The following is a 25,277-nucleotide window of genomic DNA, read 5'->3' on the forward strand; positions in this document are numbered from 1 at the left end:
GCGTGAACAAACATTTAACAAGAAATGTTTACTAAATGGCTAGTCTTTAAAAAGAAAATAAAACAACCTGTAATCCTACCACCTACAGAAATCTGTAATAATCTTTTGGTATACCTTCTAGGCTTTCCTGTGTACATGTACGCAAGTTTTCTTTGTGTATATAAATAACAACTAACATGATGATTGTTAGAAGGATGCATCCAGGAAATAGAGCAAAACTTAGGAAAAGGCACAGATTTCTCATAAACACCCCCTTCCTCACATACAGATAATCTTCCCCACAACTGACACCTCCCATCGGTGTTTCATTTATTAAAATCGATAAACATATTAAAACATCATTACCAAAAGTCCCTAGTTTACATCAGGGTTCACACTTGGTGTTATACATTCTATTAGTTTGGACAAATGTAAATGGAATTTGTTAACTATTATACTATCATGCAAAACAGTTTTACTGCTCTAAAAAGAACAGTCTGTGCTCTGCCTACTCAACCCTCCATTCTCTCCCCAACCTCCCATCTTTTTACTGTCTCATTTGTATAGTTTTGGCTTTTCCAGAATGTCCTATAGCTGCAATCATATAATATGTAGCCTTTTTAGATTGGCTTATTTTACTAAGTAATATGCATTTACAGCACTTCCATGTCGGTTTTTTTTTTTTTTTTTTGAGACAGGGTCTCAAATAAAAGCTCCTCTAAGGAACAGATCAGTAAACAATATTTGGGCACTGCCCTGACTGATGCTTATTTGCCATTAAAAATAGGCAAATCAAAATATATGCACTTAAGAGATTTTTTTTTAAAGAAAAAGAGAATCATACCATAATCATATCAAGTGTATCTAGAGGTGATAAGGACTTCACATAATAAACACTTCTAAGGATTTTCCTTGCGCTCCAATGCCCCTACCTAAAAAAACTGTTTTAGAAGTTCTATTTCACATATCAATAAACAATCACCAAAGTGAATAAAAATGTCAACATCAAACATACCTTTGGTGAGATGATACTCTCCACGCTGCTCTCTAAATTACACTCGAACACATGGGCTTTGGTTAGCTTCTTATCCCAATGGGCCGCTAGCCAAATTTTGGCCAGAGGCCCTCTTTTACTGAGTACAAAATGTGCGTAGAACATTGTTCTGGCTGGCTATGAAAATAGAAGAAAACCTAAGAGGGGAAAAAAAAGTTAATACAAATATCATCTGACAATTTAAATACTTGTCAAGACATAAGAAATTTAAAATTTTTCTTCTCTCTTTAATATAAAAACTACAAAATGCTTGAGTAAATGTTTAATATGTATTTTAAAAACAACAGATTTGAAACAAATCTATTGTTTTAATTTTGAGAGAGGAAAAAAAAAAACAGACCCCAAAATACTAAGAACTGAAAGTAAAAGGGACAAGAGTCAAATTGCTTTCATGCCTTGTTTCATTTCTATCTTGATTAACAGTAGAAATAGTCTGTTTACTGGCCAAAAGCTAGAGAATTTATTTTTCATGGCAAGAAAAGAAAATCTATGAAGAAAGATACTCAGGCACAGATAAAAATCTGTGGAAATTTCCATTTTTAGAATCCCATTAAAAATCGCGATTCTGGGATAAATTATCTGTAAAATTGCTACTACACAAAAAGTACTGTACTAAGCATTTCATATTCCACCAAGCAAAGCTAAGCAGGTGGGCTGGCCCCATTTTACAGCTGGGTAGTTTAGAAAAATTGACGTTCAAAAAAGGTAAACAATTATATATAGTTTTCTTAACTTAAGAACTTACAAAGCATTTATCTACTTATAATTTAAATATTAACTCAAGGACAATGGTACAGCAGATTTATCTTATGACTGAAAGTCTTGGAATCACAAATATGTTACTGACATTTTACTTTCCTTCAGCACTCTAATGTATTAAGAAAGGCCGCTTGAAAACCCCAGTTCAGAAGAGTATATTATCTGCAGGATATTTCCTTTATATCATTTAATTTCCCTCTTTCACAGATTTAAAAGAAATCTACTTCGGCGAATGAATTTCCAGATTTAAAACAAGTCTATTGTTTTAATTTTTTTCTAAAATGTCCATGACTAGAAAATGATATATGCCTTGCTTTACAGAAATAAAATCAAGTACGTGTACAATACATAAAAAGCACTTTAAAATTTTAATTTGAAATAGAGTCACAGGGAGTCATACACAGAGTAGGTCCCATGTACTTTTTTAAACCTAGTTTCTCCCAATGGTGACATCTTAAATAACTACAATATAGTATCAAAACCAGGGCACTGACATTGATTCAATGTGTCTACAGACTTTTATACCATTTTATCACATATGCAGATTTGTATAATCACCACTGCAAAAAGATACACAGCTATTCCATCACTACAAAACTCATCATATTCATCCCTCTCTCTCTGCCATTCCTAAGTCTTGACAAGCACCACCTGTTCTACATTTCTAATTTTGTCACTTTTTTTCTTTTAAGAGATGGGGTCTCATTCTGTCTCCCAGGCTGGAGTGCAGTGATGTGATCATAGCTCACTGCAGCCTTCAACTCCTAGGCTCAAACAATCCTCCTGCCTCAGCCTCTCAAGTAGTTGAAACTACAGGTGTTGAGTCACCACACTGGACTTAATTTTGTTGTTTTGAGAAAATTATATAAATGAATCATATAGTATGTGACTTCTTGAAATGGCTTTTTGGATCTAGCACAATGCTTCTGTGATCCAAGTTGTTATGTTTATCAGTAGTATATTCCCTTTTACTGCTGGACAGCATTCTGTGAGATTCATATACCACCATATGCTTGGACATTCACCTACTGAAGGACATTTAGTTGTTTCCAGTTTTTGGCTATTACAAATAAAGCTGCTATAAATATTCATGTACAGACTTTTGGTGAACGTTAAGTTTTAATTTCTCTAGGACAACTGTCCCGAAGTGTGACTGCTGACAAGTATTGTTAAGTATATGTTTAGTTGTTAAAGAAACTTTAATACAATTATCAAAATAAGTGAGTTTTTTAAATTTATAGGCAAGATTATCAAATTTTTATGGAAAAGCAAATAAACTAAAACTATTTTGAAAAAAAGTGATAAAAATTAGTCTATTTGATTTCAAGACTTACTATATAGCATAATCCTCAAGATTGGTATTGGCAGAGGAAACATAGTCAATGTAACAGAACTGAGAACCCAGAAATAGCCCGCACAACTAAGTTCAACTAATTTTTTTTTTTTTTTTACAAGATGCAAAAGCTATCTAATGGAGAAATGATAGATTTTTCAACAAATGGTGCTGGAATGATTACATACGATCTGAAGACCAGAAAACACGCAGGCACGCACGCACACACTCCCCACAAAACAAAAAAGGCAAGGAAAAAATCCTCCACCTAAATCTCACACATTATATAAAAATTCAGAATAGACAAAACTTTTTAAAAATGGCAGAAGGGAACCTTCAGTACCTAAAGCTTGGTAAAAATTTTGACACATCAAAAACACAACCCATGAAGGAAAAGTTCTTGCTCAATAAATTCGCCTTTATCAAATTAAACTTTTGCTCTACGAAAGAAATGCAAAGACAAGCTATAGACTGGGGAAAAAATATTTGTAAACCACACATCTGACTAGAACTCAGATACAGAATATGTAAAGAATTCTCAAAACTTCAGGGGTAACAAGAAAAAAAAAATCCAATTAGAAAGTAAGCAAAAGAGGCCAGGCATGCTGGCTCATGCGTGTAATCCCAGCACTTTGGCAGGCCGAGACAGGCAGATCACTTGAGGCCAGGAGTTCAAGACCAGTCAGGGCAATTTGGCAAAACCCCATCTCTATTAAAAAACACAGAAACTGCTACATGTGGTGGCATGTGCCCGTTAATCCCAGCTACTCAGGTGGCTGAGGCAGGAGGACTGCTTGAACCCAGGCTGTGGAGGTTGCAGCGAGCTGAGATCGCGACACTGCATTCTAGCCTGGGTGACACAGCAAGACTCGGTCTAAAAAGAAAAAAAAAAAGTGAGCCAAAGAGGAGAAATTTCACAGAAGAGGTTTACTGATGACAAATAAGGACATGAGATGTTCAATTACCCTAGGCATTTGAGAAATACAAATTAAGGCCAAAAACATTATCACCACACACTTAATATTTAATAAAAGAGCTAAATTAAAAAATAGTAGCAACATCAAATGCTGAAAAAGACACAGAGAAGCTGGATCTCTTACACCGCAGGTGGGACTAAAATCTCTTGAATTAGCTTTTTTCTAAAAGATACAGAGTAATTATTTTTCATTTTTTCACAGTCTGTAAATCTTAAAATGAGAATTTTGATTACCGTACTTTCAATTAAAAATATGCCAATTCTTTCCAATGATGTAGAGAAAAAATATTTTAGTTAAGCGTATCACAGGCAACAGATTTCTTACATGTCAAAAATATTTGGGAGGGTGGGGGGCTGTGGTGCAAGACTACTGCAGTCAGGTTTGCCTTATCTCCATTTCCATCACTTAACAGTAAAGAGTCTTGAAATTCTCATTCTCTGAATCTAATGTTCCCAAAGGATTATTAATTCATACTAAAAAAACTTTTTCTCAAAAGAAAAAAAACCAGGCTTTGTCAACTGTCTAATGTTCTAAACTCTTCCTCCTAAATTTGGAGTTAAGGAAGGAAGAAATTGGCTAGCCGTGGTGGCTCACGCCTGTCATCCCAGCACTTTGGGTGGCCAAGGTAAGAGGAATGCTTGAGGGCAGGAGTTCCAGACCACCCTGGTCAATATAGCAAGACCCTGTGTTTATTTTTTAAAAAAAAGAAATTAAAGAATGAAGAAATACTATATTCTATACTAAGAACTCAGACAAAATATTCTTAAAGTACGAGCATTAAATAACACCTCAAAGGTGCTTTATTTGCCATTTGGTATTTTATAGATTAAAACATGCTTCCCACACTGGAAGAGAGCCTCCTATGTTTCAAATCAGTGCCTACTTCAAGCCTTAAAATGTTATCACAAAACTTAAGCTGCTCCTACTATGTTATAAATAAAACCTAGAGAACTTTACAGAAATCCAACATAGCAGCATGTTCTGAGAAATATAATCGCTGTTGTAAGGACAAGCCCCAAGTTCCACTATGGAAGCAAGCAACTGTATCCTAAACAAAAAACTCCTTAATATTAAGCTTCTAGAATACTATCTGTCGCATGACAATTACTAAATATGTGCTTAATGAATAAGTAAATAAGATCCACCAAGTGATCTCATAATTGGCATATGTAAAAAATTTTAGATGTTTTAAAAATTAAAACTACTGGCATTTTTCAACAGGTGTCAGTAGCTCTTGGACAGCACTTCAGCTGCTGGTCAGAGCACCGTGCCTAAAATATCCCAGCTATGCAGAGGCAGAGATTCCTAAACAGAAGCCTGTTTGGCATAGGATGGGGCTAAGGAAGGCAGAGTGATGCTAAAATTATGTGGGAAACAATTAGCAAAAGGAAATCACTCTAATAACTAAAGGAAGCCAAAGAAGCAGTGGTGGATCGACTCCTGGTGTATATCTGAATAAGGAGAAAGTGTAATTATAATTGCCTTTTAAGCCAATTTTTTTTTTCCTTGATAATACCAAACTTTATCCAATCTTTAAAAAAGTCGATTAATCTCTTTAGGTTTTGAAGATTCTATATTCTGCTAAATCTTTTATGAAAACCCTGTGCAGAAAATCTGCATTTGATACCAGAGCACAACTTAGCATTTCATGATTTGAGAATCATTTTTTTCTAAAGCGGGAAGCAATTTTTTTCAATTGATCCTAAAAAATTAAAGTCTGATGTGAAACAGCAGAAAGATTGCTATTTTAGAACATATTCAATACAAAAAATGGCAATTTAAGACTGTTTCAAAGAATCAAACTGAGGCTCATGCTTCTAGGATAGTATCAGTCATTACCAATATTTCACTCGTTAGAAAGCATGGCAGGACAGTGGTTGTGTAAATTCGTACTGTCCTCTCTGAAGGACAATATGACAACATTTTATAAAAATTTCACTTACGCTTTCTAGCCAGAAATTGCACTTTCAGTAATCAATACAAAAGATATACTTGGAAATGCATATTACTAAAGACAAAACCAAAAAACCAAACACCAAAAAACCCAAAGAAAACTTACTAAGCACTACGTGTTTTATGTATCCAACCTCTTCATGACTGTCCTACAGAAGTAAATTACTGGCCCATTTTAGAGATGGAGAAAACAGATGAAGATAAGTAAATGTCACTAGTATTTAATGGAAGTGGAACTTGAACTTCAGAATCCACACTTCTAACTACAACACTATGCTGCCTTGCCAGAGCAGAACAGAACATTCGAAATAACCTACTTGGCCATCAATAAGTGATATAAAAAATTAATAAACCCAAAACAACGGAATATAGTCAGTCCTCCTTATCCATGGCTTCTGCATCCATGGACTAAACCAACCCAGGATCAAAAATTGTTGGAGGGCGGAGACAAAAAAACACAACAATAAAAAATAATACTAATAAAAAACTATAACTATATTAACTATTAACATAGCATTTACATTGTAATATTATAAATAGAGATGATTTGAAGTATATGGGATGTTAGTAGGTTATATGCAAATACTACACTATTTCATATAAGCGACTTGAGCATTCGTGGTTTTGGTCCTGGAACCAATTTCCCTTTAATATCAAGGGACAATTATACAGTACAGCTTTAAACAAGAATACATTTGTACTAACATGGAAAATCTCCAGGTTAAGTGCAGAAAAGTTGGAGTTTTAAAAAAGAATGCTCTTTCTCTATATATTTACGAGTTCTTGAATAAGCTTAAAATACCTGTGGCGTACACATGAAACTGGTGATACTGGTTACCTCTGGAAAGTAGGTATGCAGGGCAAGTGAGGCCTAACTTTTTGTACTGTTTGAGATACACACACACACACACACACACACACACACACGTATAGTTTAACTCGGGACATACATGTACACCACCTATTCAAAGTAAAAACTACTATCTCAGAAGTAAAGACATAATCCTGCTATTGTCATTAACTAGCAGGTTAAGCTGCCTAACCTTTATGCAGTTCAGTTTCCCTACTATGAAAACCTGAAAGGTTGAAATCTGGTGGTTTACCTAACCTTTGAAAACATCAATACCTAACTCAAATCAGAATGGAGCTACCTCTTCAGGGGAGTGGGGGGAAGGATCTCCGAAGATATTTCTAACCCTGCACACTAGAAATCTCCTCTGTTTTGGTTCTAACATCCTTTGACCAAGAGTTTTACAATCAGACAGTCGTAGGTTCAAATTCAGCTCCCTCTTTGCTCAGTTGTTTTGTAACGGTGAATAAGTTACTTCTCAACTATAAAGTGGGATAATATTCACCAAAAAAGATTATGAAAATTAAATACAAGGGCACACCTAACATAGTGCCACTGCTGATGCGAAGAGTAACTCTGAAGACAATCTTGCAGCAAAACATTAACCAGCCAGTATAATCATGCCTAACAACCCTGGTTTGACATTTAAACTAAAAGCACAACCTTATTTCTCAAGAATTAGAAAATTTCTATTCTGTACCAAACTGTAAAAGAGTTTCTTAGAATTTGTATGTTTCACAAAATAATTCACCAGAAATTCTTTTGTAATTCTGACTTGTGTATAAAAAAAGCACTATGTCTATTAGTTATGCACTGCTGTCACCTCAATTATACAAACTGTTCACTTATTTGAAGATCAGATATGGCGCATGTCATCAATGCCTTTCCAAAAATAATTAGTTGCCTCCGACATTAACAAAGGTATTTAATGACTTCACGATTTCAGAAACCTTCTCCTGCCTGTCTCCAAAATTCTACAGACTCGCACAGCCCGCTGGCATTTACACCCAATTTAAGAAAATAGAAATTTTTGCCTGAAAACCAATTACTCTTCTAACCAGTATGACAGCAAATATTAACTTTCCCTTGCAAAAAGAAGCCGATAAACACAAGCCTTTCCCAGAAACCCTTCACACAAACGCTGTTTTTTTTTTCACGCTGAAGACACTAACAAATCAGAGTGACCAAGTAAATCCCCCAGCGTTTCCCTCTTACAAATTTGAAGAAGGTCACTAAGTCTGGCAGCACAACCCGACAGTGTCACCCCGAACTATCAGAGCGGATCATTCGCAAAAAGCCTTTTTCAGCGACGAAAAGGGCATCAAGCATTTATCAGAAACACACACCTCCCCCAGAGCGTCTCTACAAGACCCGATATCCTTAATCACTTTAAAGAATGATCGGCAAAGTTGAGGGGAAAACCAATTATGCAAATATCCTTGGAAAAAGAAGCAACTTCCCTCCGTCTCTTTTTCCACGCGTCTGTGCAATATTTAGCATTCCTAACGTAAAAATTATCTTTTTAAAACGGGAGGGCAGCAGCAGTCACTGGCCGAGGGGCACCCGCCAACCCCCCCGCCCCCCGCCCAGCCCCCCCAGGTCCGCACTTTCTTGAGCCCCGCACCCGAGTTCGGTTCGGCGGAAGGTCGCTGCTCCCGGGGCTGGCACCGCGGGCGCCGGGCCCGCCACCGCCTCCTCCCAGCCAGCCATTTTTACCCGCGGAGTAGGCAGCCCGGTCCCCAGAGCGGGCTCGTTCAAACCTCCTCCCCTCCCTTCGCAGCCCAGGGTTTCCCCGGCCTCCTGGGGGACGTGAGATGGACCTGCAGGGTAACAGCCTTTGTAGATCTCAGAAAGGATCAGAATCATTTGTTACCGAACAAGCGATGATGCGGGTCCAAGCTGCATGGGTCCGGGCCGAGGGCGGGCCCGGGGCGAAGGGGACTGGGCGGGTGGCGCCGCCGCTTGGGCGCCGGGAGGGTGGCAGCACGCGTGGGCGCGGCGAGGGCTGCCTTCTTCCTCGCCCTCCCGCCCCCAGGAGTCCGGCTCCCCGACGGCAGAGCGGCGGGGAAAAGTGGGGGGAGGGAGCTGGAGGAAAAGAAGGGGTCGGCCGAGTCTCTTACCTTGCTCTCCGCTGGGAGTTGGGCGGGCTGGGTGGCCCGGGGAGGGGAAAAGGGTCGGGGGAGGGGGCGGGGAAAGGGGGGAGCCCTTGCGAGGTGTAGCGTCGGAGCAGCTCCCGCCGCCGCCACAGCCGGCGCCTCCTTTCCGATTCACTCAAACAAACAAGATGGCTGCCGTTACGCCGCGGCTCTTCCTGCCGCCCAAATCCTCGGTTCAAATCGGCAGGATGTTTACGGTCAAAATGGTACCTGTGCGCCTGCGCAGCCAGCCTAAGCCTCCTAGAAGGAGCGGCGCAGGCGCAATGACTATTTCCTTTTCTTTGGAACCCGCCCTCTGTTTGTGGAGTCCGCAACTGAGCAAGCGCAAAGGTGATTCTCCTGCGAGAGGGTTTTTGAGAGTTGCGGTGTTAGTCAATAAAGTAGGAAAGCGCACGCGCAGTGCTTTCCAGTGCGGTGAATATTTGCGTTTAGCTTTATTCTTGTGCTTGTTTTAAAGAAAAAAGCTGTCGTGGTGCAATTTTGTGTGCCCCCACCAAAAAATTCATTTTATGGCTCTATAGGGATGAAAGTAACATAAAAACCTCAAACTAACTCCGTAAAATATAGAGGTTCATTTATTCAGTCAACCTATATTATAGAGGATCTTCTGTTTGCTACACTTTGGGCTCTGGATATAGTGATTAATATAACAGAGATAATAACTGCCTTTTGGAAATTTTCAGTATTGCTTGGGAGGAATCTTAAAATTTCTTATCTTAAAAGACTTACTTGTACCATGAAGAAATTTACTTTTGTTTTTATTGTAGAGATCTTTCCAGTGATGAAAGAAATTGAAGAGGACACACAAAAAATGGAAATATATTCCATGTTCATGGATTGGAAGAATCAATATTGTTAAAATTTCCATACTACCCAGAGCAATCTACAGATTCAATGTAATCCCTATCAAAATATCAATGACATTCTTCACAGAAAGAGGAAAAAAATCCTAAAATTTATATGAAACCACAATAAGACCCAGAATAGCCAAAGCAATCCTGAGCAAAAGAATAAAGTTGGAGGCATCACATTACCTGACTTCAAATTATACTACAAAGTGATAGTAAACAAAACAGCATGATGCTGGCATAAAAACAGACACATAGACTAACGGAACAGAATAGAGGACCTATAAATAAATCAATACATATACAGTCAACTAATTTCTGACAAAGCTGCCAAGAACATACGTTGGGAAAAGGACGGTCTCTTCCAAAAATTGTTCTGGAAAAACTAGATAACTATATGTAGAAGAATGAAACAGATCACTATCTTTTGCCATATTAAAAAAATCAAAACAAAATGGCTTGAAGACTGGAATCTAAGATTTGAAACTATTGAAACTACTAGAAGAAAATGTTAGGGAAATGCTCCACAACCAAATATTTCTTAGTAAGACCTTAAAAGCATAGGCAAGCAAAGCAAAAATGGACAAATGGGATCATGCCAAGCTAAGAACCTTCTGCAAAGCAAACAACAAAGTGAAGAGACAACCCATCAAGTGGGGGAAAATACTTGCAAACTACTCATCTATCACAGAATTAATAGCCATAATATATAAGGAGCTCAAACAATATAATAGGAAAATAATCCAATTAAAATTGAGCAAAAGACCTGAATGGATATTTCTCAAAAAAGACATACAAATGGCCAACAGGTATATGAAAAAATGCTTAACATCACTAATCATCAGAGAATTGCAAATCAAAACTGGGATGAGGTATAATCTCATCCCAGTTGAAATGGCTTTTATCCAAAATACAGGCAATAATGAATGCTGATAAAGATGTGGAGAAAGAGGAACACTCATACACTGTTGGTAGGAACGTATGTTAGTACAGCATTGTGAAGAACAGTATAGAGATTCCTTAAAAACCTAAATATAGAGCCACCATATGAGCCAGCAATCCCACTCCTGAGTAAATACCCAAAAAAAAAAAAAAAAAGGAAATCAGTATATCAGAGTGGTATCTGCCCTCTCACATTTATTGCAGCAAGATTCACAATTGTCAAGATATGGAATCAACGTAAGTGTCCATCAGTGGATAGATGGGTAAAGAAAATGTGGTACATATACACAAGATAATATTTTTCAGCCATAAAAAAGAAAAAAAAGTCCTTTCATTTGCTGCAACATGGATAGAACTGGAAGACATTAAGTGAAATAAACCAGGCACAGAAAGACATTAGTGTGAATGTTCACACTAATATGTGGGAGCTTAAAAAAAAAAAAAAGAACTCATTGAGATAGAAGGTAGAATGATGGTTACCAGAGCCTGGGAAAGGTAGTGGGGAGGGGGCAGATGAGTACAAAATCTGCCCCCTCAGATTTGGTACAAAAATACAATTAGAAAGAAAGAATAAAGTCTAGTGTTTGGTAGCACAATAGGGAAACTATAGTTAATAACTTACCGTATATTTCAAAATAACTAAAAGAGTGGAACTGGAATGTTTCTAACGCAAAGAAATGATAAATACTTGAGGTGATGGATACCCCAATTACCATGGTTTGTTACACATTGTATGCTTGTATTGAAATGTCAGATGTACCTTATAATTATGTACAACTATTATGAATCCATAATAATTAAAACGTTTTTTAAAAAGAAATTTTGTGTCCAGTTTCTGAATGTATTTTCATTTTAAAGTAAAACACACAGGAAAAGCAGACATTTAAGTCCATATACTCCTCATTGTCAGCAACCACTACTTCTGGACACTTCCAGGGTTTTAATGACACACAAAACAACTCACTTTTACCCTTCTTATGCTGCTATAGGAGATGGATAAGAAAGTGGACAGTCTTGTGCTCCACTCACTGTGGGTCCACTGTTTTTGGGTTGGGGCAAGGTTCGTCTCACTGGCTGGAGTCCATTAGCTAAGTGGCCATACTGGCCAGAGCTCAAAGCTTCATCAAGAGAATTCCTGTTTTAGTTAGCCAAATATTTTATGTTCTTTTGGTTTGTTTTTAATGGAGACTTTAAGAAGTTGGCATTAAGGATAGTTGTTAAAATCCCAAGCTGGGGAGTGAAGGAGTACAAGCACTTTTAACATTTTAAACATGCTTTCCCTTGACCAATATAGATTAGATGCTCAAAGCACTTAAATCCTTCCTGCTGGTGTGGCTTTAAGCAAACTCAACAGTGGCAGTTGTTGCATCATCTCAAAAAAAAAAAAAAAATACAAGCTCATTAACAATTAAACTTCTTGCAACAGAAATTAGATTTCTGCCAGTGAACAATTTAATTCTTCACTTCAAAATAATTTAAGTGTATCAGCTGCTAAATGACCTCAAAACTAATCACGTGGGAAAAGTCTCCTGTCAGGTTAAGAATCACACAACCATGTTGCATGGTGAAGACGTTGTCGTTCATATTAAATTTCAGTTTAAATCAATCTCAGCTTCAAACTATGGCCAGGTGAATATGCATTGCCACTTCCTGTCTCTCTTATATTACGTTAGCTTTTAGAGTTTTTGTTCATGGAACCATATATTTTTCCTCTGTATTTGAATAAAAACAATTCTCTTTTCCTCATTTCTAGCACCAAGTCTGATTCTAATATTTAAATCAACAGGCTTACCTTTTTCTTAAGACATTTATTTTTCTACTTTTGGGGAATGGTTATGAACATGGGCTTTGGGTTCAAATTCTTCTCTTCTACCTCCCAGCTGTTTTAACATGTACAATTAATGTCTGAAGTTTGATTTCTTTATTTATAAAATGAGGATAATACTTGTCATGATGTTTGAAAGAATTCAATAGGATCACATATACCAAGTGCTTAGTATAGTGCTTGGAACTGAGTAATTAATAAATGGCAGCTATTACTCTAGTTTTATCTGCTTTCTGAGTAATAAGATATCCAGCAAGATATGGAAAATATTTATCAGATATTCAATTTATAAGAACATCAGTAAACACTGGGATACTCTGCCCCATTCTGACTATATCCTGTTTTATGTTTATATTTGAAAATTATTCCCTCTCTCTGTCTTCTCTCTCTCTTCTCTCTCTCCTCTCTCTCCATCTTTCTCTTACATGCTGTTCTCCTACCCCAAGTTACCTCCCAAAGTACTACATTTCTTTTCTCTTGATCTATTTATTCTTACTCAGAGCTCCCAACTCTGAGCCCACCTTCCCATTTGTAGATTTTAATATAGTTTCTTCACATACAATCCTAATCCCCTAAATGGGTGGATTTGATTCTTTTGAACAAGGTGTATGTTTTATTCTGGCTTGGAGTCTCCTCTTATCAACATACTCATCCACCTCCTTGTATTAAAATGTCAAGTTAAATTTCTTATTGCAGGAGTTAGCTGCAGTATCTCTTCTCCCTGGAAATACTTATCTGATGAATATGCATTTGTCAAAATTAGTAATTGTGAATTTGTTTGACTAAAACCATGAGAGGACAGATTTCAATTACAGATTTTGTCTTTCTTCAGTTGCAAATGGTATGCTTTCCTTTTCTGATTACTCAGTTGATGACTTGTATGATTTGGGGAAATCACTGAGAAACTGGGTGTTGCCACTGTTTTGAGTATATCTATAAAAACAGCTGTGTTCTGTCTATATCACGTTATTTTATGATGACACCCCCCCACACACACACAACTGGGAGTTTTTTTGTGAGATAAAAACTGTTATGGCAAAAAAAAGAGAAAATATACTGTTATAGAAAAAGATGATAAAACTTACAGTAGCAGATTTGTTTAAGATTTACATATACTGTTGTAGACTTGTTCCTCTGAACTGGCAAACTTTTAAAACAGGATTCTCTATAACATTAAAATAATTATAGAATCCCAGAACTTTGGGAGGCCGAGGTGGGTGGATCACAAGGTCAAGAGATCGAGACCATTCTGGCCAACATGGTGAAACCCCGTCTCTACTACAAATACAAAAATTAGCTGGGTGTGGTGGCGTATGGCTGTAGTCCCAGCTACTAGGGAGGCTGAGGCAGGAGAATTGCTTGAACCTGGGAGGCAGAGGTTGCAGTGAGCCGAGGTCATGCACTCCAGCCTGGCGACAGAGCGAGACTCTGTCTCAAAAAAAAAAAAAAAGTATTATTATTATTATAGTAAGTAGGAGGAATTAGGTGAAGAGAAGAATAAGACAAGAAAATAGATATTTCAATGTTCGGGAGGATGGGTATTAAACGTGGTGCACCAGATTTTTAAAAATTTTTATTTAAATACAAATCAAAGTATAAAATATGATGATCAAAGAAAAGTTCAGAAAGAGTGAATAGCCTCTTTAAGGTTTTCGGCTAAGCAAAGAAAAACGGACTGCAAGTGACTTTAAAAATTGTAGATTCTGGCTTTCCTTCTAGTGCCAACAGTATCTTGTCTATCCTTACAAGGGGTTTTGATCAAAAAGGGAATGCATTTTAAGGACAAAATCCAAGGAAGAAATGTCATAATCAGACATAAACATTATAGGAGATGTAGAGGAATTCAGGACAAAATGTCATTATTTGAAACAATTCCTAATTCACTAGATATTAATTAAATGAGTGATAATAGCGTGTGCATGTGTGTGAGAGAGAGAGAAAAAGAAAGAGAGAGAGAAACCGAGAGAAAGAAAGAGTTTTGTAAGCCTTAGAAAACATAGGTTTCATTCACAGTCACATCCTCAACTTCAAGCAGAAGCTGAGGTTTGAGTTTTAACGTTTGAGCTGAGGTTTGGGGTTTGAGGCAGGACTCCAGAAAGCGGCTGCAAGCATCCCTATTATGGCTGGGCTAAGGGTCTGCTCAGGCAGGTGTGTATCAGCAATGGAAAATCACCAGGGGCCAGGAGTGGGCCCAGGGATAATAGGGGGTAGTCTCTGGGCCAGATGGAAATGTGAGTTTATCAAGGACTGAAGTGGAGATGAGGGGAAGCCTCAGAGGCAGAAGCTGGGTCAAGGTCTTATGTTAATCACTTGGACTTCTCTCAGAAAATTTCACTGTGCTAATATTTCAATACTGGGAGCATTTTTAACTCTAGCTGGGAATTTTTCTCAGTGAGTATTTTGATGCATTTCCTCTATTTTAAAGCCCATCATATCTTCCACAATTGTGCTGCATCTTTGAGAATAATGAGTGCTAGCTGGGTAGGTAGTGTGCACCTGTAGTCCCAACTACTCAGGAGGATGGCTTGAGCCCAGGAGTTCAAGTCCAGCCTGGGCAACATAGCAGACCCCAACTCCAAAAACAGAAAGAAAAAAATAATGGATGCTTTCTAAAAGCAGAAGTTTAGTGTTTATTCTGAAATCCTCTCGCCATTCCAGAATGCAGACATTTTTGTTTTAATACAATATACATTGTTCCTTTCATTCTGTGAAATTGCTTGGAAAAATTATTGGGAAAACTCAGGAAAAATAGGGTTGAGATAGATTTCTTAAAACCAATACAACTAACAAAAGTGCTAACAATCCTAATAAAAATTATTAAATATATGTTAAATTGCCACCAATCAAGGAAATAATATAGCAAATATAGTACTTTTACCACAAAGAAGGTGAAAGTGCTTGGAGAAAGGGGTGTAACAAAAGGTAGAAGTTACCGAGTTGTGAGAAAAGAGTCAAATGCAGAGATTAAGTGCTTGCTGCAGTAAGCGGTTCAAAGACACAACATGGAGATAAAGTGAGCCAAAAGCTAACTTGAAGTGAATGGGCACCATGTGCAGTACTTTGTTCTCTGTGGCTAGATGCTCAGCTGTATTAATGTGTTTTACATGAACTTGATGGGATCAAAAAATTAATGTGCTGGGAAAAAAAGTCACACCTGAGTCAAGGTAACTTCCATGCCGTTTGGAAATCATTCCCCTATTTGTTAATGACATATGAGGAATTAGTGTTATTATAGAAACTCACACTGCAGCTTAGTCCCTAAGACTAAATTTGGGGTTTTATTATCAGTGAGATCTGATATATTTACGGTAGGGTTGTACAGACTGATATTTCTCCAATTGTAATGGGCTATTTACCTTGGGGTCTTGGTTAAATCAGGTTCAAATTTAGTAGTTTGCGGTGGGGCTGGGGAGTCTGCTTTTTTAACAGCTTCAGGTAATTCCAAGGCTGCTGCTATGTGGACCACACTGAGGATTTTTCTTTGATTTAATTTTAAATCATGTTTAATTTATTTTTATTTTCTTTTATTTATTTTATATTAATTTCTTTATTTTTATTTTATATTGTTCTCTAACCCTTGTAGATGAAGAGGATTTTTGAAAAATAGACTTTGGAATCAAGTAGAACTGGGTTTGCATCATGGCTCTTCTATCTAGTAGCTGTGTAACCTTCAGCAAGTTGCCTAACCTCTCTAAGGCTGAATTTTCTTATTTGTAAAATCAGGTTAATTGTATCTACCACCTCAGTACTGTGTTGTTTATGTCATGCGATGATGTATATAAAGCATCTAGCATAGTGTTTAGCATGTTATGTGATCTCAGTAAATAATGGTTAAAGAGCGTCACTCTTTTGCCCAGGCTGGAGTGCAGTAGCAATCACAGCTTACTCTAGCCTCGACCTCCTGTCTCGAGTGATCCTCTTGCCTCAGCCTCCCAAGTAGCTGGGACTACAGGCATGCACCACCATGCCTGGCTAATTTTTCATAGAGACAAGATCTCACCATGTTGTCCAGGCTGGTCTCAAACTCCTGAGCTCAAGCAACCCTCCTACATCTGCCTCCCAAGGTGCTGGGATTATAGGTGTGAGCCACCACGCCCAGCTCTAATCACATACTTATTTGCCTCAACATATTTACTATTTTTTTCCTCCTGAAATGTACTTATTCTCTCTTTTCTGAATCGATCTTTATTCTATACTGAGTTCTATGGCAAAAGCTGAGAATTGTTTCCCGACATCTTTGCCTTTTTTTTTTTTTTTAGTTTTGCACATGGCGCCCAGCTAAATGATTACATTTTCCAGTGTCTCTTGCATCTAGGTGTGGCCAAGAGAATATATTTTACTCAAATTTTATGTGGGCATTACTAGAAGATATCTACAAAATGGAGCAACCTTTCTTCTCATTATTTATTTTGCTGCTTGGAATATAGATGAAATGGCTGGTGCTCCAGCAGCATTTTGGGCAATGAAGGCAAAGGTTAAGCTAAGGATAGTAAATCAGTGATATGGACAAATCTGAGTACATAACAACTTTGTAGAGCTGTCTCATAAACCTGCAACTGGCTACCTCCAGACTTATTTTATGTAAATGAGAAATAAAGTCCTGTCTTGATTTTTTTCCCGTTATATGTAGCTTACTCTAATCCTCACTGATACAAGCACTTACCTGGTTCAAAGAAAGATGAAATACAGGGGGCACAAAAGTTAATGTCTGATCTCTCCTGGCAAGTAGTTCAACCTTCTATGTCATATCAGTTGTCTTTCATAGAGTACTATTTTATAACTTCATTGAGAGAATTTTCCCTCCTATGAACTTCACTTCCAAATGCTCTTCCTCTCTTATTATTCTTTTATTTTGATCACTCTGGTAAGTCTCCCACAAAATGTGTTCTTCCAAGTCTAATCACACATTCCATTACTCTTTAAAAACATAAACTATGGGGAAGAGAATCAGGATCTGTAAATCAATACTTGTATGGCCAGTTTATCTAATGTCTTTTATTTTCAGAGTCAGTACCTTCACAGTTAAAAAACTGAATTTACGTGTTTAATCTCAAAACTTGCAGTTCCCTAACATCTGGAGACTTTTGGCTTCCTGACAGTATGCATTTCCTCTAAAGGCAGCATTTCATTTTATCTGAAATGGTTAGTCTTTGATGAATTTAATGAATCCTGGAAAACTCTCTATTATCTCTCTCCAAGATGCTGCCCTTAAAACCAAAAAGCATCTCTCTTTGACCATGTCAAGTCCATATAGGGCAGTTGTTGAACATCTCAATAAAATGATCAGGATATGTGGTGGGTAGATATAATTTTCTAGCTAGCACCTTTCCTCTTTGTTACACTATTGAGTATAGGTAACTATAGCCTTTTTCTCTGAATGTTCCAGAATCAATCACTCTTCATTGGCCAAGTTGCATCTGATATAAAACTTTTTTCTTATGAACTGTGTACTTCTTGTCTGAAATTAACTGGATTCAATTTATGTCAGTGTTACTTCAACCACTGATAGAATTTTAAGTTGCAGAATATAAGTTTTCGCACTGGACAAACTCTTTGTCAACTAGATAGTGGAAGGTCAGGTTAAAAGGGATGATATTTAGCAATTATTATTTATTTTTTATATGAAAATGGTATGGTGGTTTTGTTTTTAAAGAATGGCCTTATGCTTAAAAGATACATACTAACATAGTTACAGGTAAAATGATACTTTATCTGGGATTTAATTCAAAATAATCCCCAAGAAATAGGAAAAGGAGTGGATGTAGTTATAAACAAAACAAGATTGGCTGTGAGTTGACAGTTGTTGAACTTGGGTGAAACATATATGGAGGGTCATTTTAATCCTCTTTCTACCTCTGTATATATCTCTCTTTACCTTTGTATCTCCATAAAAAAAGGATTTAGAAAAGTAAGATAATTAGATGGAGATATGAATACTAATTTTAATAATTTAATAATGGAAATCTTCAATAAGCAGATTTCTAATGATTCATAGAATATTTTCAATCCACATTTGGAGTTTTTCAGAGCATATTTATATGCAACCATCCAGTTCTATGAGTTATTCATCTGATATATTCACCAACAATGTATCAATAGGAATAGGACTTCTCATTCATACAACCGGCTATTAGCACACATGAGTGAGTTTATCCACTATCTCACTGGGGAAACAAATCGGGGTGAAATCTAATTGCTTTTCTAAGCAATGCATCAGTTAGTTTCTATGGTCATCTATATTTTATATTGCTTTCCTAGTGCCATAATTTATTTCTTTAGCATAGTGAGGCCATGAGTGTCAGTGGAAAAAGTGGGTCATGATATCATCTGTTACGGCTCTAAAGATTCAATGTCAGTCTTCATCTATTCATCCTGAGGTGAACTCTGACACTCCCTATGCCTGTTTGGTAGCCATACCTCATTTATTCATTCATTCTACAGCATCTACTTAATAATTATAAAATGCACCTATCTTCAATATTTTAAAACCTTTCCCTTTGCACCATATCCACTGCACCATTTATCAACTCCCCCTTACAGCAAAAGTTCTGAAAGGAATGTCCATGTTTTCCCTCTCTAATTCCTTCCCTCTCATAATCTATCTTTTCATTACAGTACAAAACACATAATATAAAGATCACCATTTTAACTGTTTTAAATTGTACAATTCAGGGGCACTTAATGCATTACAACTTTGTGTTACAGTCACCAGCATCTAGTTCCAGCACATGTTCATTACCCCAAAAGGGAACTCTCTACCCATTAAGCAGTCCCTTCCCATTTCCTTCTCCCTGTAGCCCCTTGTGACTACTTTTCTATGGATTGATCTGTTGAGTATATTTCATATAAATCGAATCATACAATATGTGGTTTTCTGTGTCTGAAATCTTTCACTTGGTGATATGGTTTGGATCAGTGTCCCTGCCCAAATCCCATGCCAAATTGTAATCCCCAGTGTTGGAGGAGAGTCCTGCTGGGGGGTGATTGGATTGTGAGGGTGCATTTCCCCCTTGCTGTTCTCATGATAGTGAGTGAATTCTCATGATATCTGGTTGTTTAAAAATGTGTAGCACCTCACCCTTTGCTCTCTTCCTCCTGCTGCAGCCACGTAAGATGTGCCTGCTTCCCCATCACCTTCTGCCATGACTGAAAGTTTCCCAAGACCTCCCCAGAAGCCAAGTAGATGCTGCCATGCTTCCTGTACAACCTGCAGAACCGTGAGCTAATCTTCTTTTCTTTATTAATTACCCAGTTTCAGGGTATTTCTTTATAGCAATGCAAGAGTGGACTAATACACTTAGTGTAATGTTTTTTAGATTCATCCACATTGCAGCATGTGCAGCATGCTGCTCTAAAATATGTAACATTTTAGTTTCATCCACACTGAAGCATTGTTTTTTTATGGCTGAATAATATTCCACTAAATGGATGTGCCACATTTTGTTTATGCATTCATTAATTCATGGACATTTGTGTTGTTTCTACTTTTTGTCTACTATGAATAGTGTTGCTAGGAACATTTGTGTACAAAAATTTTTGACTGTCTGTTTTCAGTTCTTTTTGGTATATATCTGGGAGTAAAATTGCTGTATCATATGCCAATTTTATGTTTAACTTATTGTGGAACAGCCAAACTCTTTTCCACAGCACTGCACCATTTTACATTCCTATTAATAATGTATCAGGGCTCCAGTTTTTCGCATGCTCACTAACTCTTATTACTTTCTGTTTTTTAAAATTAAATCCATCTCAGGCCAGGTGCGGTGGCTCACGCCTGTAATCCCGGCACTTTGGGAGGCCAAGGTGGGTAGATCACCTGAGGTCTGGAGTTTGAGACCAGCCTGGCCCACGTGGTGAAACCCTGTCTCTACTAAAAATACAAAAATTAGCCGGGCATGGTGATGCAGCCTGTAGTCCCAGCTATCTGGGAGGTTGAGGCAGGGGAATCACTTGAACCTGGGAGGTGGAGGTTGCAGCCAGCTGAGATTGAGCCACTGCACTCCAGCCTGGATGACAGAGTGACTCCATCTCAAAAAAAAAAAAAAAATATATATATATATATATATATCCATCTCAGTGGATGTAAAATGGTATCTCACTGTGGTTTTAATGTGCATTTTCCAAATGACTAAATAATGTTGAGCATCTTTTCACGTGCTTGTTGGCCATTTGTATGTCTTCTATAGAAATATGTCTATGCAAGTCCTTTGCCCATTTTTAATTGGGTTGTTTGTCATTTTATTATTGAGATGTATGAGTTTTTAATATGTATAAAATGTTAGACCCCTATCAGATTCCTTATCAAATATATTATTTGCAAGTATTTTCTCCACTATTAGTCATTCTTGAGAAAGAATAGCACAAACTTAAAAAATTTAAATATTCTGATATTCAATTGTGTGGGTTGAAAGTATATAGGTTGAAAGAGTAGTTTGTCTATATGCTCACTGTTAGTAGAAGTAAAAAATATTTCAAACTCTTGAGCTGTAAGCAACAGTGGAGTCTACTTCTGGTATCCAAACACTTCCCCAAACATTAAAGCATTTAGATGTACAATTTAATTCTCAGGCTGATCTTCAAAATCATGTCTTGGAGACACAATTAAAATACATGTTAATTGGTTTAAGGAAGTCTACCCTAATAGAAGTTCAATTTCTTTGAGTCTTTTCTGATTTTTGGATCTTTGCAAAATAATATATGATGATTAATTAATGTGCTAGATTATTTGGCATTACATGCCTGACATTCCACCATATAGGTTAATTTAGTTTAGAATGCAGTAAGCTCCTGACATTTGTAACAAAAAAGAAACCCCATGCAGAATTCCTATGAACCTCCTAGAAATGTTGTGTCAGTCAGGGTACAGTCAGGAGATAGAAACTACTCAGTAACTTGAATGGAACATTTCAAATATAAAGAATTATTATAATGAACCAAGAATTAATTAATAGTAGGATTAACTCTGAAGCAATAAGGAGAACTCTACAGAATACAATAGTAGCAGATATTGGAAGTAACTATTACCTCTGTAGCTGAGGCCAAGTACCCATTGAGGGAAAAGACTTCCAAGGAGGCCAACATTGAGATCTAAACTCCTATGGAGATGGTGTGGCCCAGTTCATGGCAGATAAATTTGCTGAGGTCCCAAAGGTCAGAGGTGGCTGGAAACTGCCTGTTGGGGTTACCAGTGAACTAACTGGGAATCAGGCCTCTGGAATGCTGGTGAAACTCACTGGAAAGCCACCCTCTAAGGAGCTAACAAGACTTTACAGGGGTGCTGGCAAAATTTGCTGGAGCACGAATGCCACTGGGTGTTCCACACACTGCTTGCTGTCAAGTGCTATGGGAGCAAAAAGGCACACAAAAATCAGGAAAAGTCCCTTCCTCCTGCAATGTCCCTCTTCTGCCCTCTGTTGACAAAGCCTAACATTGCACCCTCTGACAAAAGAGAAACCTTTACATAGTCCAGCTCCTGTATCACAAAGCAAGACAAAGGTGAATCTGGAACTGGGATGCTATAAATTGATAAGTGGCACAGATGGTGATTTGTGATTCTTTGAGGGAATAATCCAGAAAAAAGATGGTTTATGAGGAAAATTTCAGAAGTGGTTATTTACAGAGCACAGGGTAGCAGTGTGATTACTTTGAAGACAAAACTTAATAATGGCTAAACCAGAAAACCTGGTTTAAATTAAATAATTAAAAATCTAATTAAAATAAAAAACAGATATGTTGAGGATAATCTGAATCTATGAGCCAAAAAATTTCCAAAGCAGAAAATTCTCTTAAAGCAGATCCCAAAGACAAGGTCAAAGGTAGGTCCTATACTATCAAGTGAGAATTGATACCACATGTTCTAGGTAAATTGTTCTATGAAATGACGAATTGCAGATATAAGCAAGCAAGTGACTTTATTTGCTTGTTTAGATTTGGGCTGCTGTGGTGAAGGAGCCATCAAATCAGAGTAGGTATATTTTTGAGGATCTTGAAAAAATAAAAATTCCTCCTTTTAGAAGTACATCAATAGAAATACATAAGTTAGGTGCTGCATTCACTGCTATTACTAAAAAAAAGAAAAGAAGAGAAAAAGAAATACATCTGTTAGGAATGCTTTTTGCTGTATGTAATAAATGACCTGAATAACAGAGATTTCAGAAATAAAGAATAAAAACTTTTTTTTTCTTTTGAGATGGAGTCTCACTCTGTTGCCCAGGCTAGAGTGCAGTGGCATGATCTTGGCTCACTGCAGCCTCCACCTTATGGGTGCAAGTGATTCTCCTGCCTTAGCCTTCCCAGTAGCTGGGACTATAGGTGCACACCACCACACCTGGCTAATTTTTGTATTTTTAGTAGAGACAGGGTTTCACCATATTGGCCAGGCTTATCTTGAACTCCTGACCTCAGATGATCTGCCGCCTTGGCCTCCAAAAGTGCTGGGATTACAGGTGTGAGCCACTGCGTGGACTAAAAACAGTTAATAATCTCATGTAACAAACGATCCAGAGGAAGCAGTTCCTTGATTTCTTCAAAGACCCACCTCTTTTGCATCTTTCTGCTCTAGTATCCTTAGACTACTGTCTTGTTGCTTCATGGACAGAACTTGGTGTTTCTTGTTCTTTCACCATTTAGACAAGAAGAAGGAAGAAAGGAGTTAATGTGCATCTGCATTTATGAGTATCAAGCTGTTTGACAGATATTAATTGAACCATCATTTGTGTGTGTGTGTGTGTGTGTGTGTGGCAGTGTGTCTGGCTGTGGAATTTAATAATTAGTCAAAGCATGTACAATTTTGGCCCTTTAGCAAATCTTACAGATCCAAACATGAGACGTCGTCCTAGAAATTTCTTTTTTACCTTATACATGCCTGACTACACAGAGGGTCATTCCCCAACCCCTGCACACTCATAGCAATTCTTCTGCTCTGAATCATACTGGTGCATTCTGGGAGTTATCCTACTTATTTATACTTACTACGTAATATATTGAGGATGACATTTTATGTAACAGATTTTTTTCTGGTGCCATAATTCTCTAATATAAAATCCTTAAAAATATAATATATATTGGTAACAAAGATTTTATTCTCTTTCTCTAGTCTCCCTCTCTGCTAAATCTAATAAATGATTAAATAATAGGAAACTGCAGTTCTTAAAGGGCATTCTCTTTGTTGTTAGGATCTGATTTCCATTTGAGCAGTGGAAAATTTAATGTTGCAATTGCAAAGAGAGAATCTCTCTTTTATTAACTTTTATACAATTTCTCATTATCTAATTTATAACTTTGAAGAGACTATTCATTCCTTCTGTACTTTTTTGGACCACTGTTTAAAAACTTATGAAATAACTCTTTAAATAAATAGAAAAAGCACAGGGTCAAGTGCAGTGGCTCATGCCTGTAATCCCAGCACTTTGAAAGGCTGAGGCTGGTGGATCACTTAAGCTCAGGAGTTCGAGACCAGCCTGGGCAATGTGGCAAAACCCCATCTCCACCAAAAATACAAAACGAACAAACAAATAGCCGGTTGTGGTGGTGCATGCCTGTGGTCCCAGCTACTCAGGAGGCTGAGGTGGAAGGATTGCTTCAGCCTGGGAGGCAGAGGCTACAGTGAGCTGAGATTGCACTCACAATGAAACAGCATGATAAAAGTACAATAAAATTAGCCCACATATTGTTTAATAACTTTGCATTGCTAACTTTCAAATATTTCTGAAAAAAAACATATCGGGCCTATTCATCCTCTGCTCTCTCCAACTTCATTTGCTTTCTACATTGTGAAATCTCCTGTTTCCAGATTTAGTTCTTCAGAGAAGCAGCCTGTCCTCGGCTTGTCTGTTTGATGTTATGTAAATAATGGATAGAATTTTCCCTGTCCATGTTTTTTCTGAGATGGTTTTCTCAAAAAAAATTTCCATTTCAAAAGCAAACTCCACAAATACACAAAAAATAACTAAACATGGAAAGAGGTTTAGTTGCCTTAGGCTGTGCAAAAGACTAGAAGTAACCGCCAGATTCTCAGCCCCTGATTGTCCCAAATCACACGTCATCAACTGAATAACCAGAAAAGGAAAACAAGCCAGTTTCAGATGAAAGAAGATTTGATTCTAATACAGATTGTAAACCCACAATGACTGTTTTATAAGCAAAGAGTCACTTTTGTGACTGAATTTGAGTTTTCCACTGCAATGTTTCTTGAAAATTCCTAAAATATCATACATTATATATTATGCCAAACACTCAACTATTGAGCGGCAAGATTTGATTGTCTTTGGGAGCACTCTTAACAGGCATTGGTAGGAAATGCAAAGAATTCCAGAAACAGAGCTGGACTGGAAAGAACACATTTATCATTAGTTTCAAATATCTATGTTTCTTAGGATTAGAAGAGGAATTTCTTGGACTGAGTAGGTTTAAATATTCTGAGCCATTGGCAGAGGGAGCTAGGATTGTTCTGTGATGTTGTGAAATACATATTTGATCTTCCTTCCATTTCCTCGCGTACAGCTCCTAGAATCCTTGGAATCTCCTGAGTGATAAGAGTTTTTTTTTTTGTATGTTACTGATGTAACAGTGGCTAAGAGCACCTAGGTAGTTTCAGGATGGG

General features: G+C 37.4%; 2 protein-coding genes across 5 annotated transcripts in view; one reads left to right on the top strand and one right to left on the bottom strand.

Moving 5' to 3' along the window:
• RAD21 (RAD21 cohesin complex component) overlaps positions 1 to 9,198 on the bottom strand; it is a 28,836-nt gene extending 19,638 nt beyond the window's left edge. Inside the window, exons 1-2 of one of the 3 annotated variants that reach the window (XM_002819372.6) lie at positions 9,026 to 9,198; positions 995 to 1,170 (exon numbers count right to left, since the gene is read on the bottom strand). In XM_002819372.6, coding sequence (XP_002819418.1) covers positions 995 to 1,138 — 144 coding nt within the window. In that variant the 5' untranslated portion in view covers positions 1,139 to 1,170; positions 9,026 to 9,198. Of the gene's footprint in view, positions 1 to 994; positions 1,171 to 8,529; positions 8,720 to 8,778; positions 8,907 to 9,025 lie in introns of those variants that run through there. The other 2 variants (XM_009244047.4, XM_054518788.2) reach the window with 2 other exon arrangements.
• Positions 8,650 to 11,324, top strand: LOC134761966 (insulin receptor substrate 4-like). 2 transcript variants are annotated; one of them, XR_010141287.1, is made up of 2 exons: positions 8,650 to 8,732; positions 9,829 to 11,324. XR_010141287.1 is itself a non-coding variant. In XM_063726795.1 (2 exons), the coding sequence occupies exons 1-2, from the start codon at positions 8,809 to 8,811 to the stop codon at positions 9,918 to 9,920; spliced, it is 675 nt and encodes a 224-aa protein (XP_063582865.1). In that variant the 3' UTR covers positions 9,921 to 11,324. The 2 variants fall into 2 exon arrangements, 1 of the variants encoding a protein (XP_063582865.1); XM_063726795.1 differs by lacking the exon at positions 8,650 to 8,732 and adding an exon at positions 8,809 to 9,391.
• Positions 11,325 to 25,277: the final 13,953 nt, after the last annotated feature.

The sequence above is a fragment of the Pongo abelii genome, chromosome 7 (genome assembly GCF_028885655.2).
Source record: "Pongo abelii isolate AG06213 chromosome 7, NHGRI_mPonAbe1-v2.0_pri, whole genome shotgun sequence".
NCBI classification, from domain to species: domain Eukaryota; kingdom Metazoa; phylum Chordata; class Mammalia; order Primates; family Hominidae; genus Pongo; species Pongo abelii.

What these genes read in the sequence shown, in the direction of transcription:
- LOC134761966 (XM_063726795.1), top strand. Translation starts at nt 8,809, where the DNA reads ATGGGTCCGGGCCGAGGGCGGGCCCGGGGCGAAGGGGACTGGGCGGGT. An exon ending in GCAACTGAGCAAGCGCAAAG is followed by an intron (nt 9,392 to 9,828) that starts GTGATTCTCCTG and finishes TTTTTATTGTAG; the next exon opens with AGATCTTTCCAGTGATGAAA.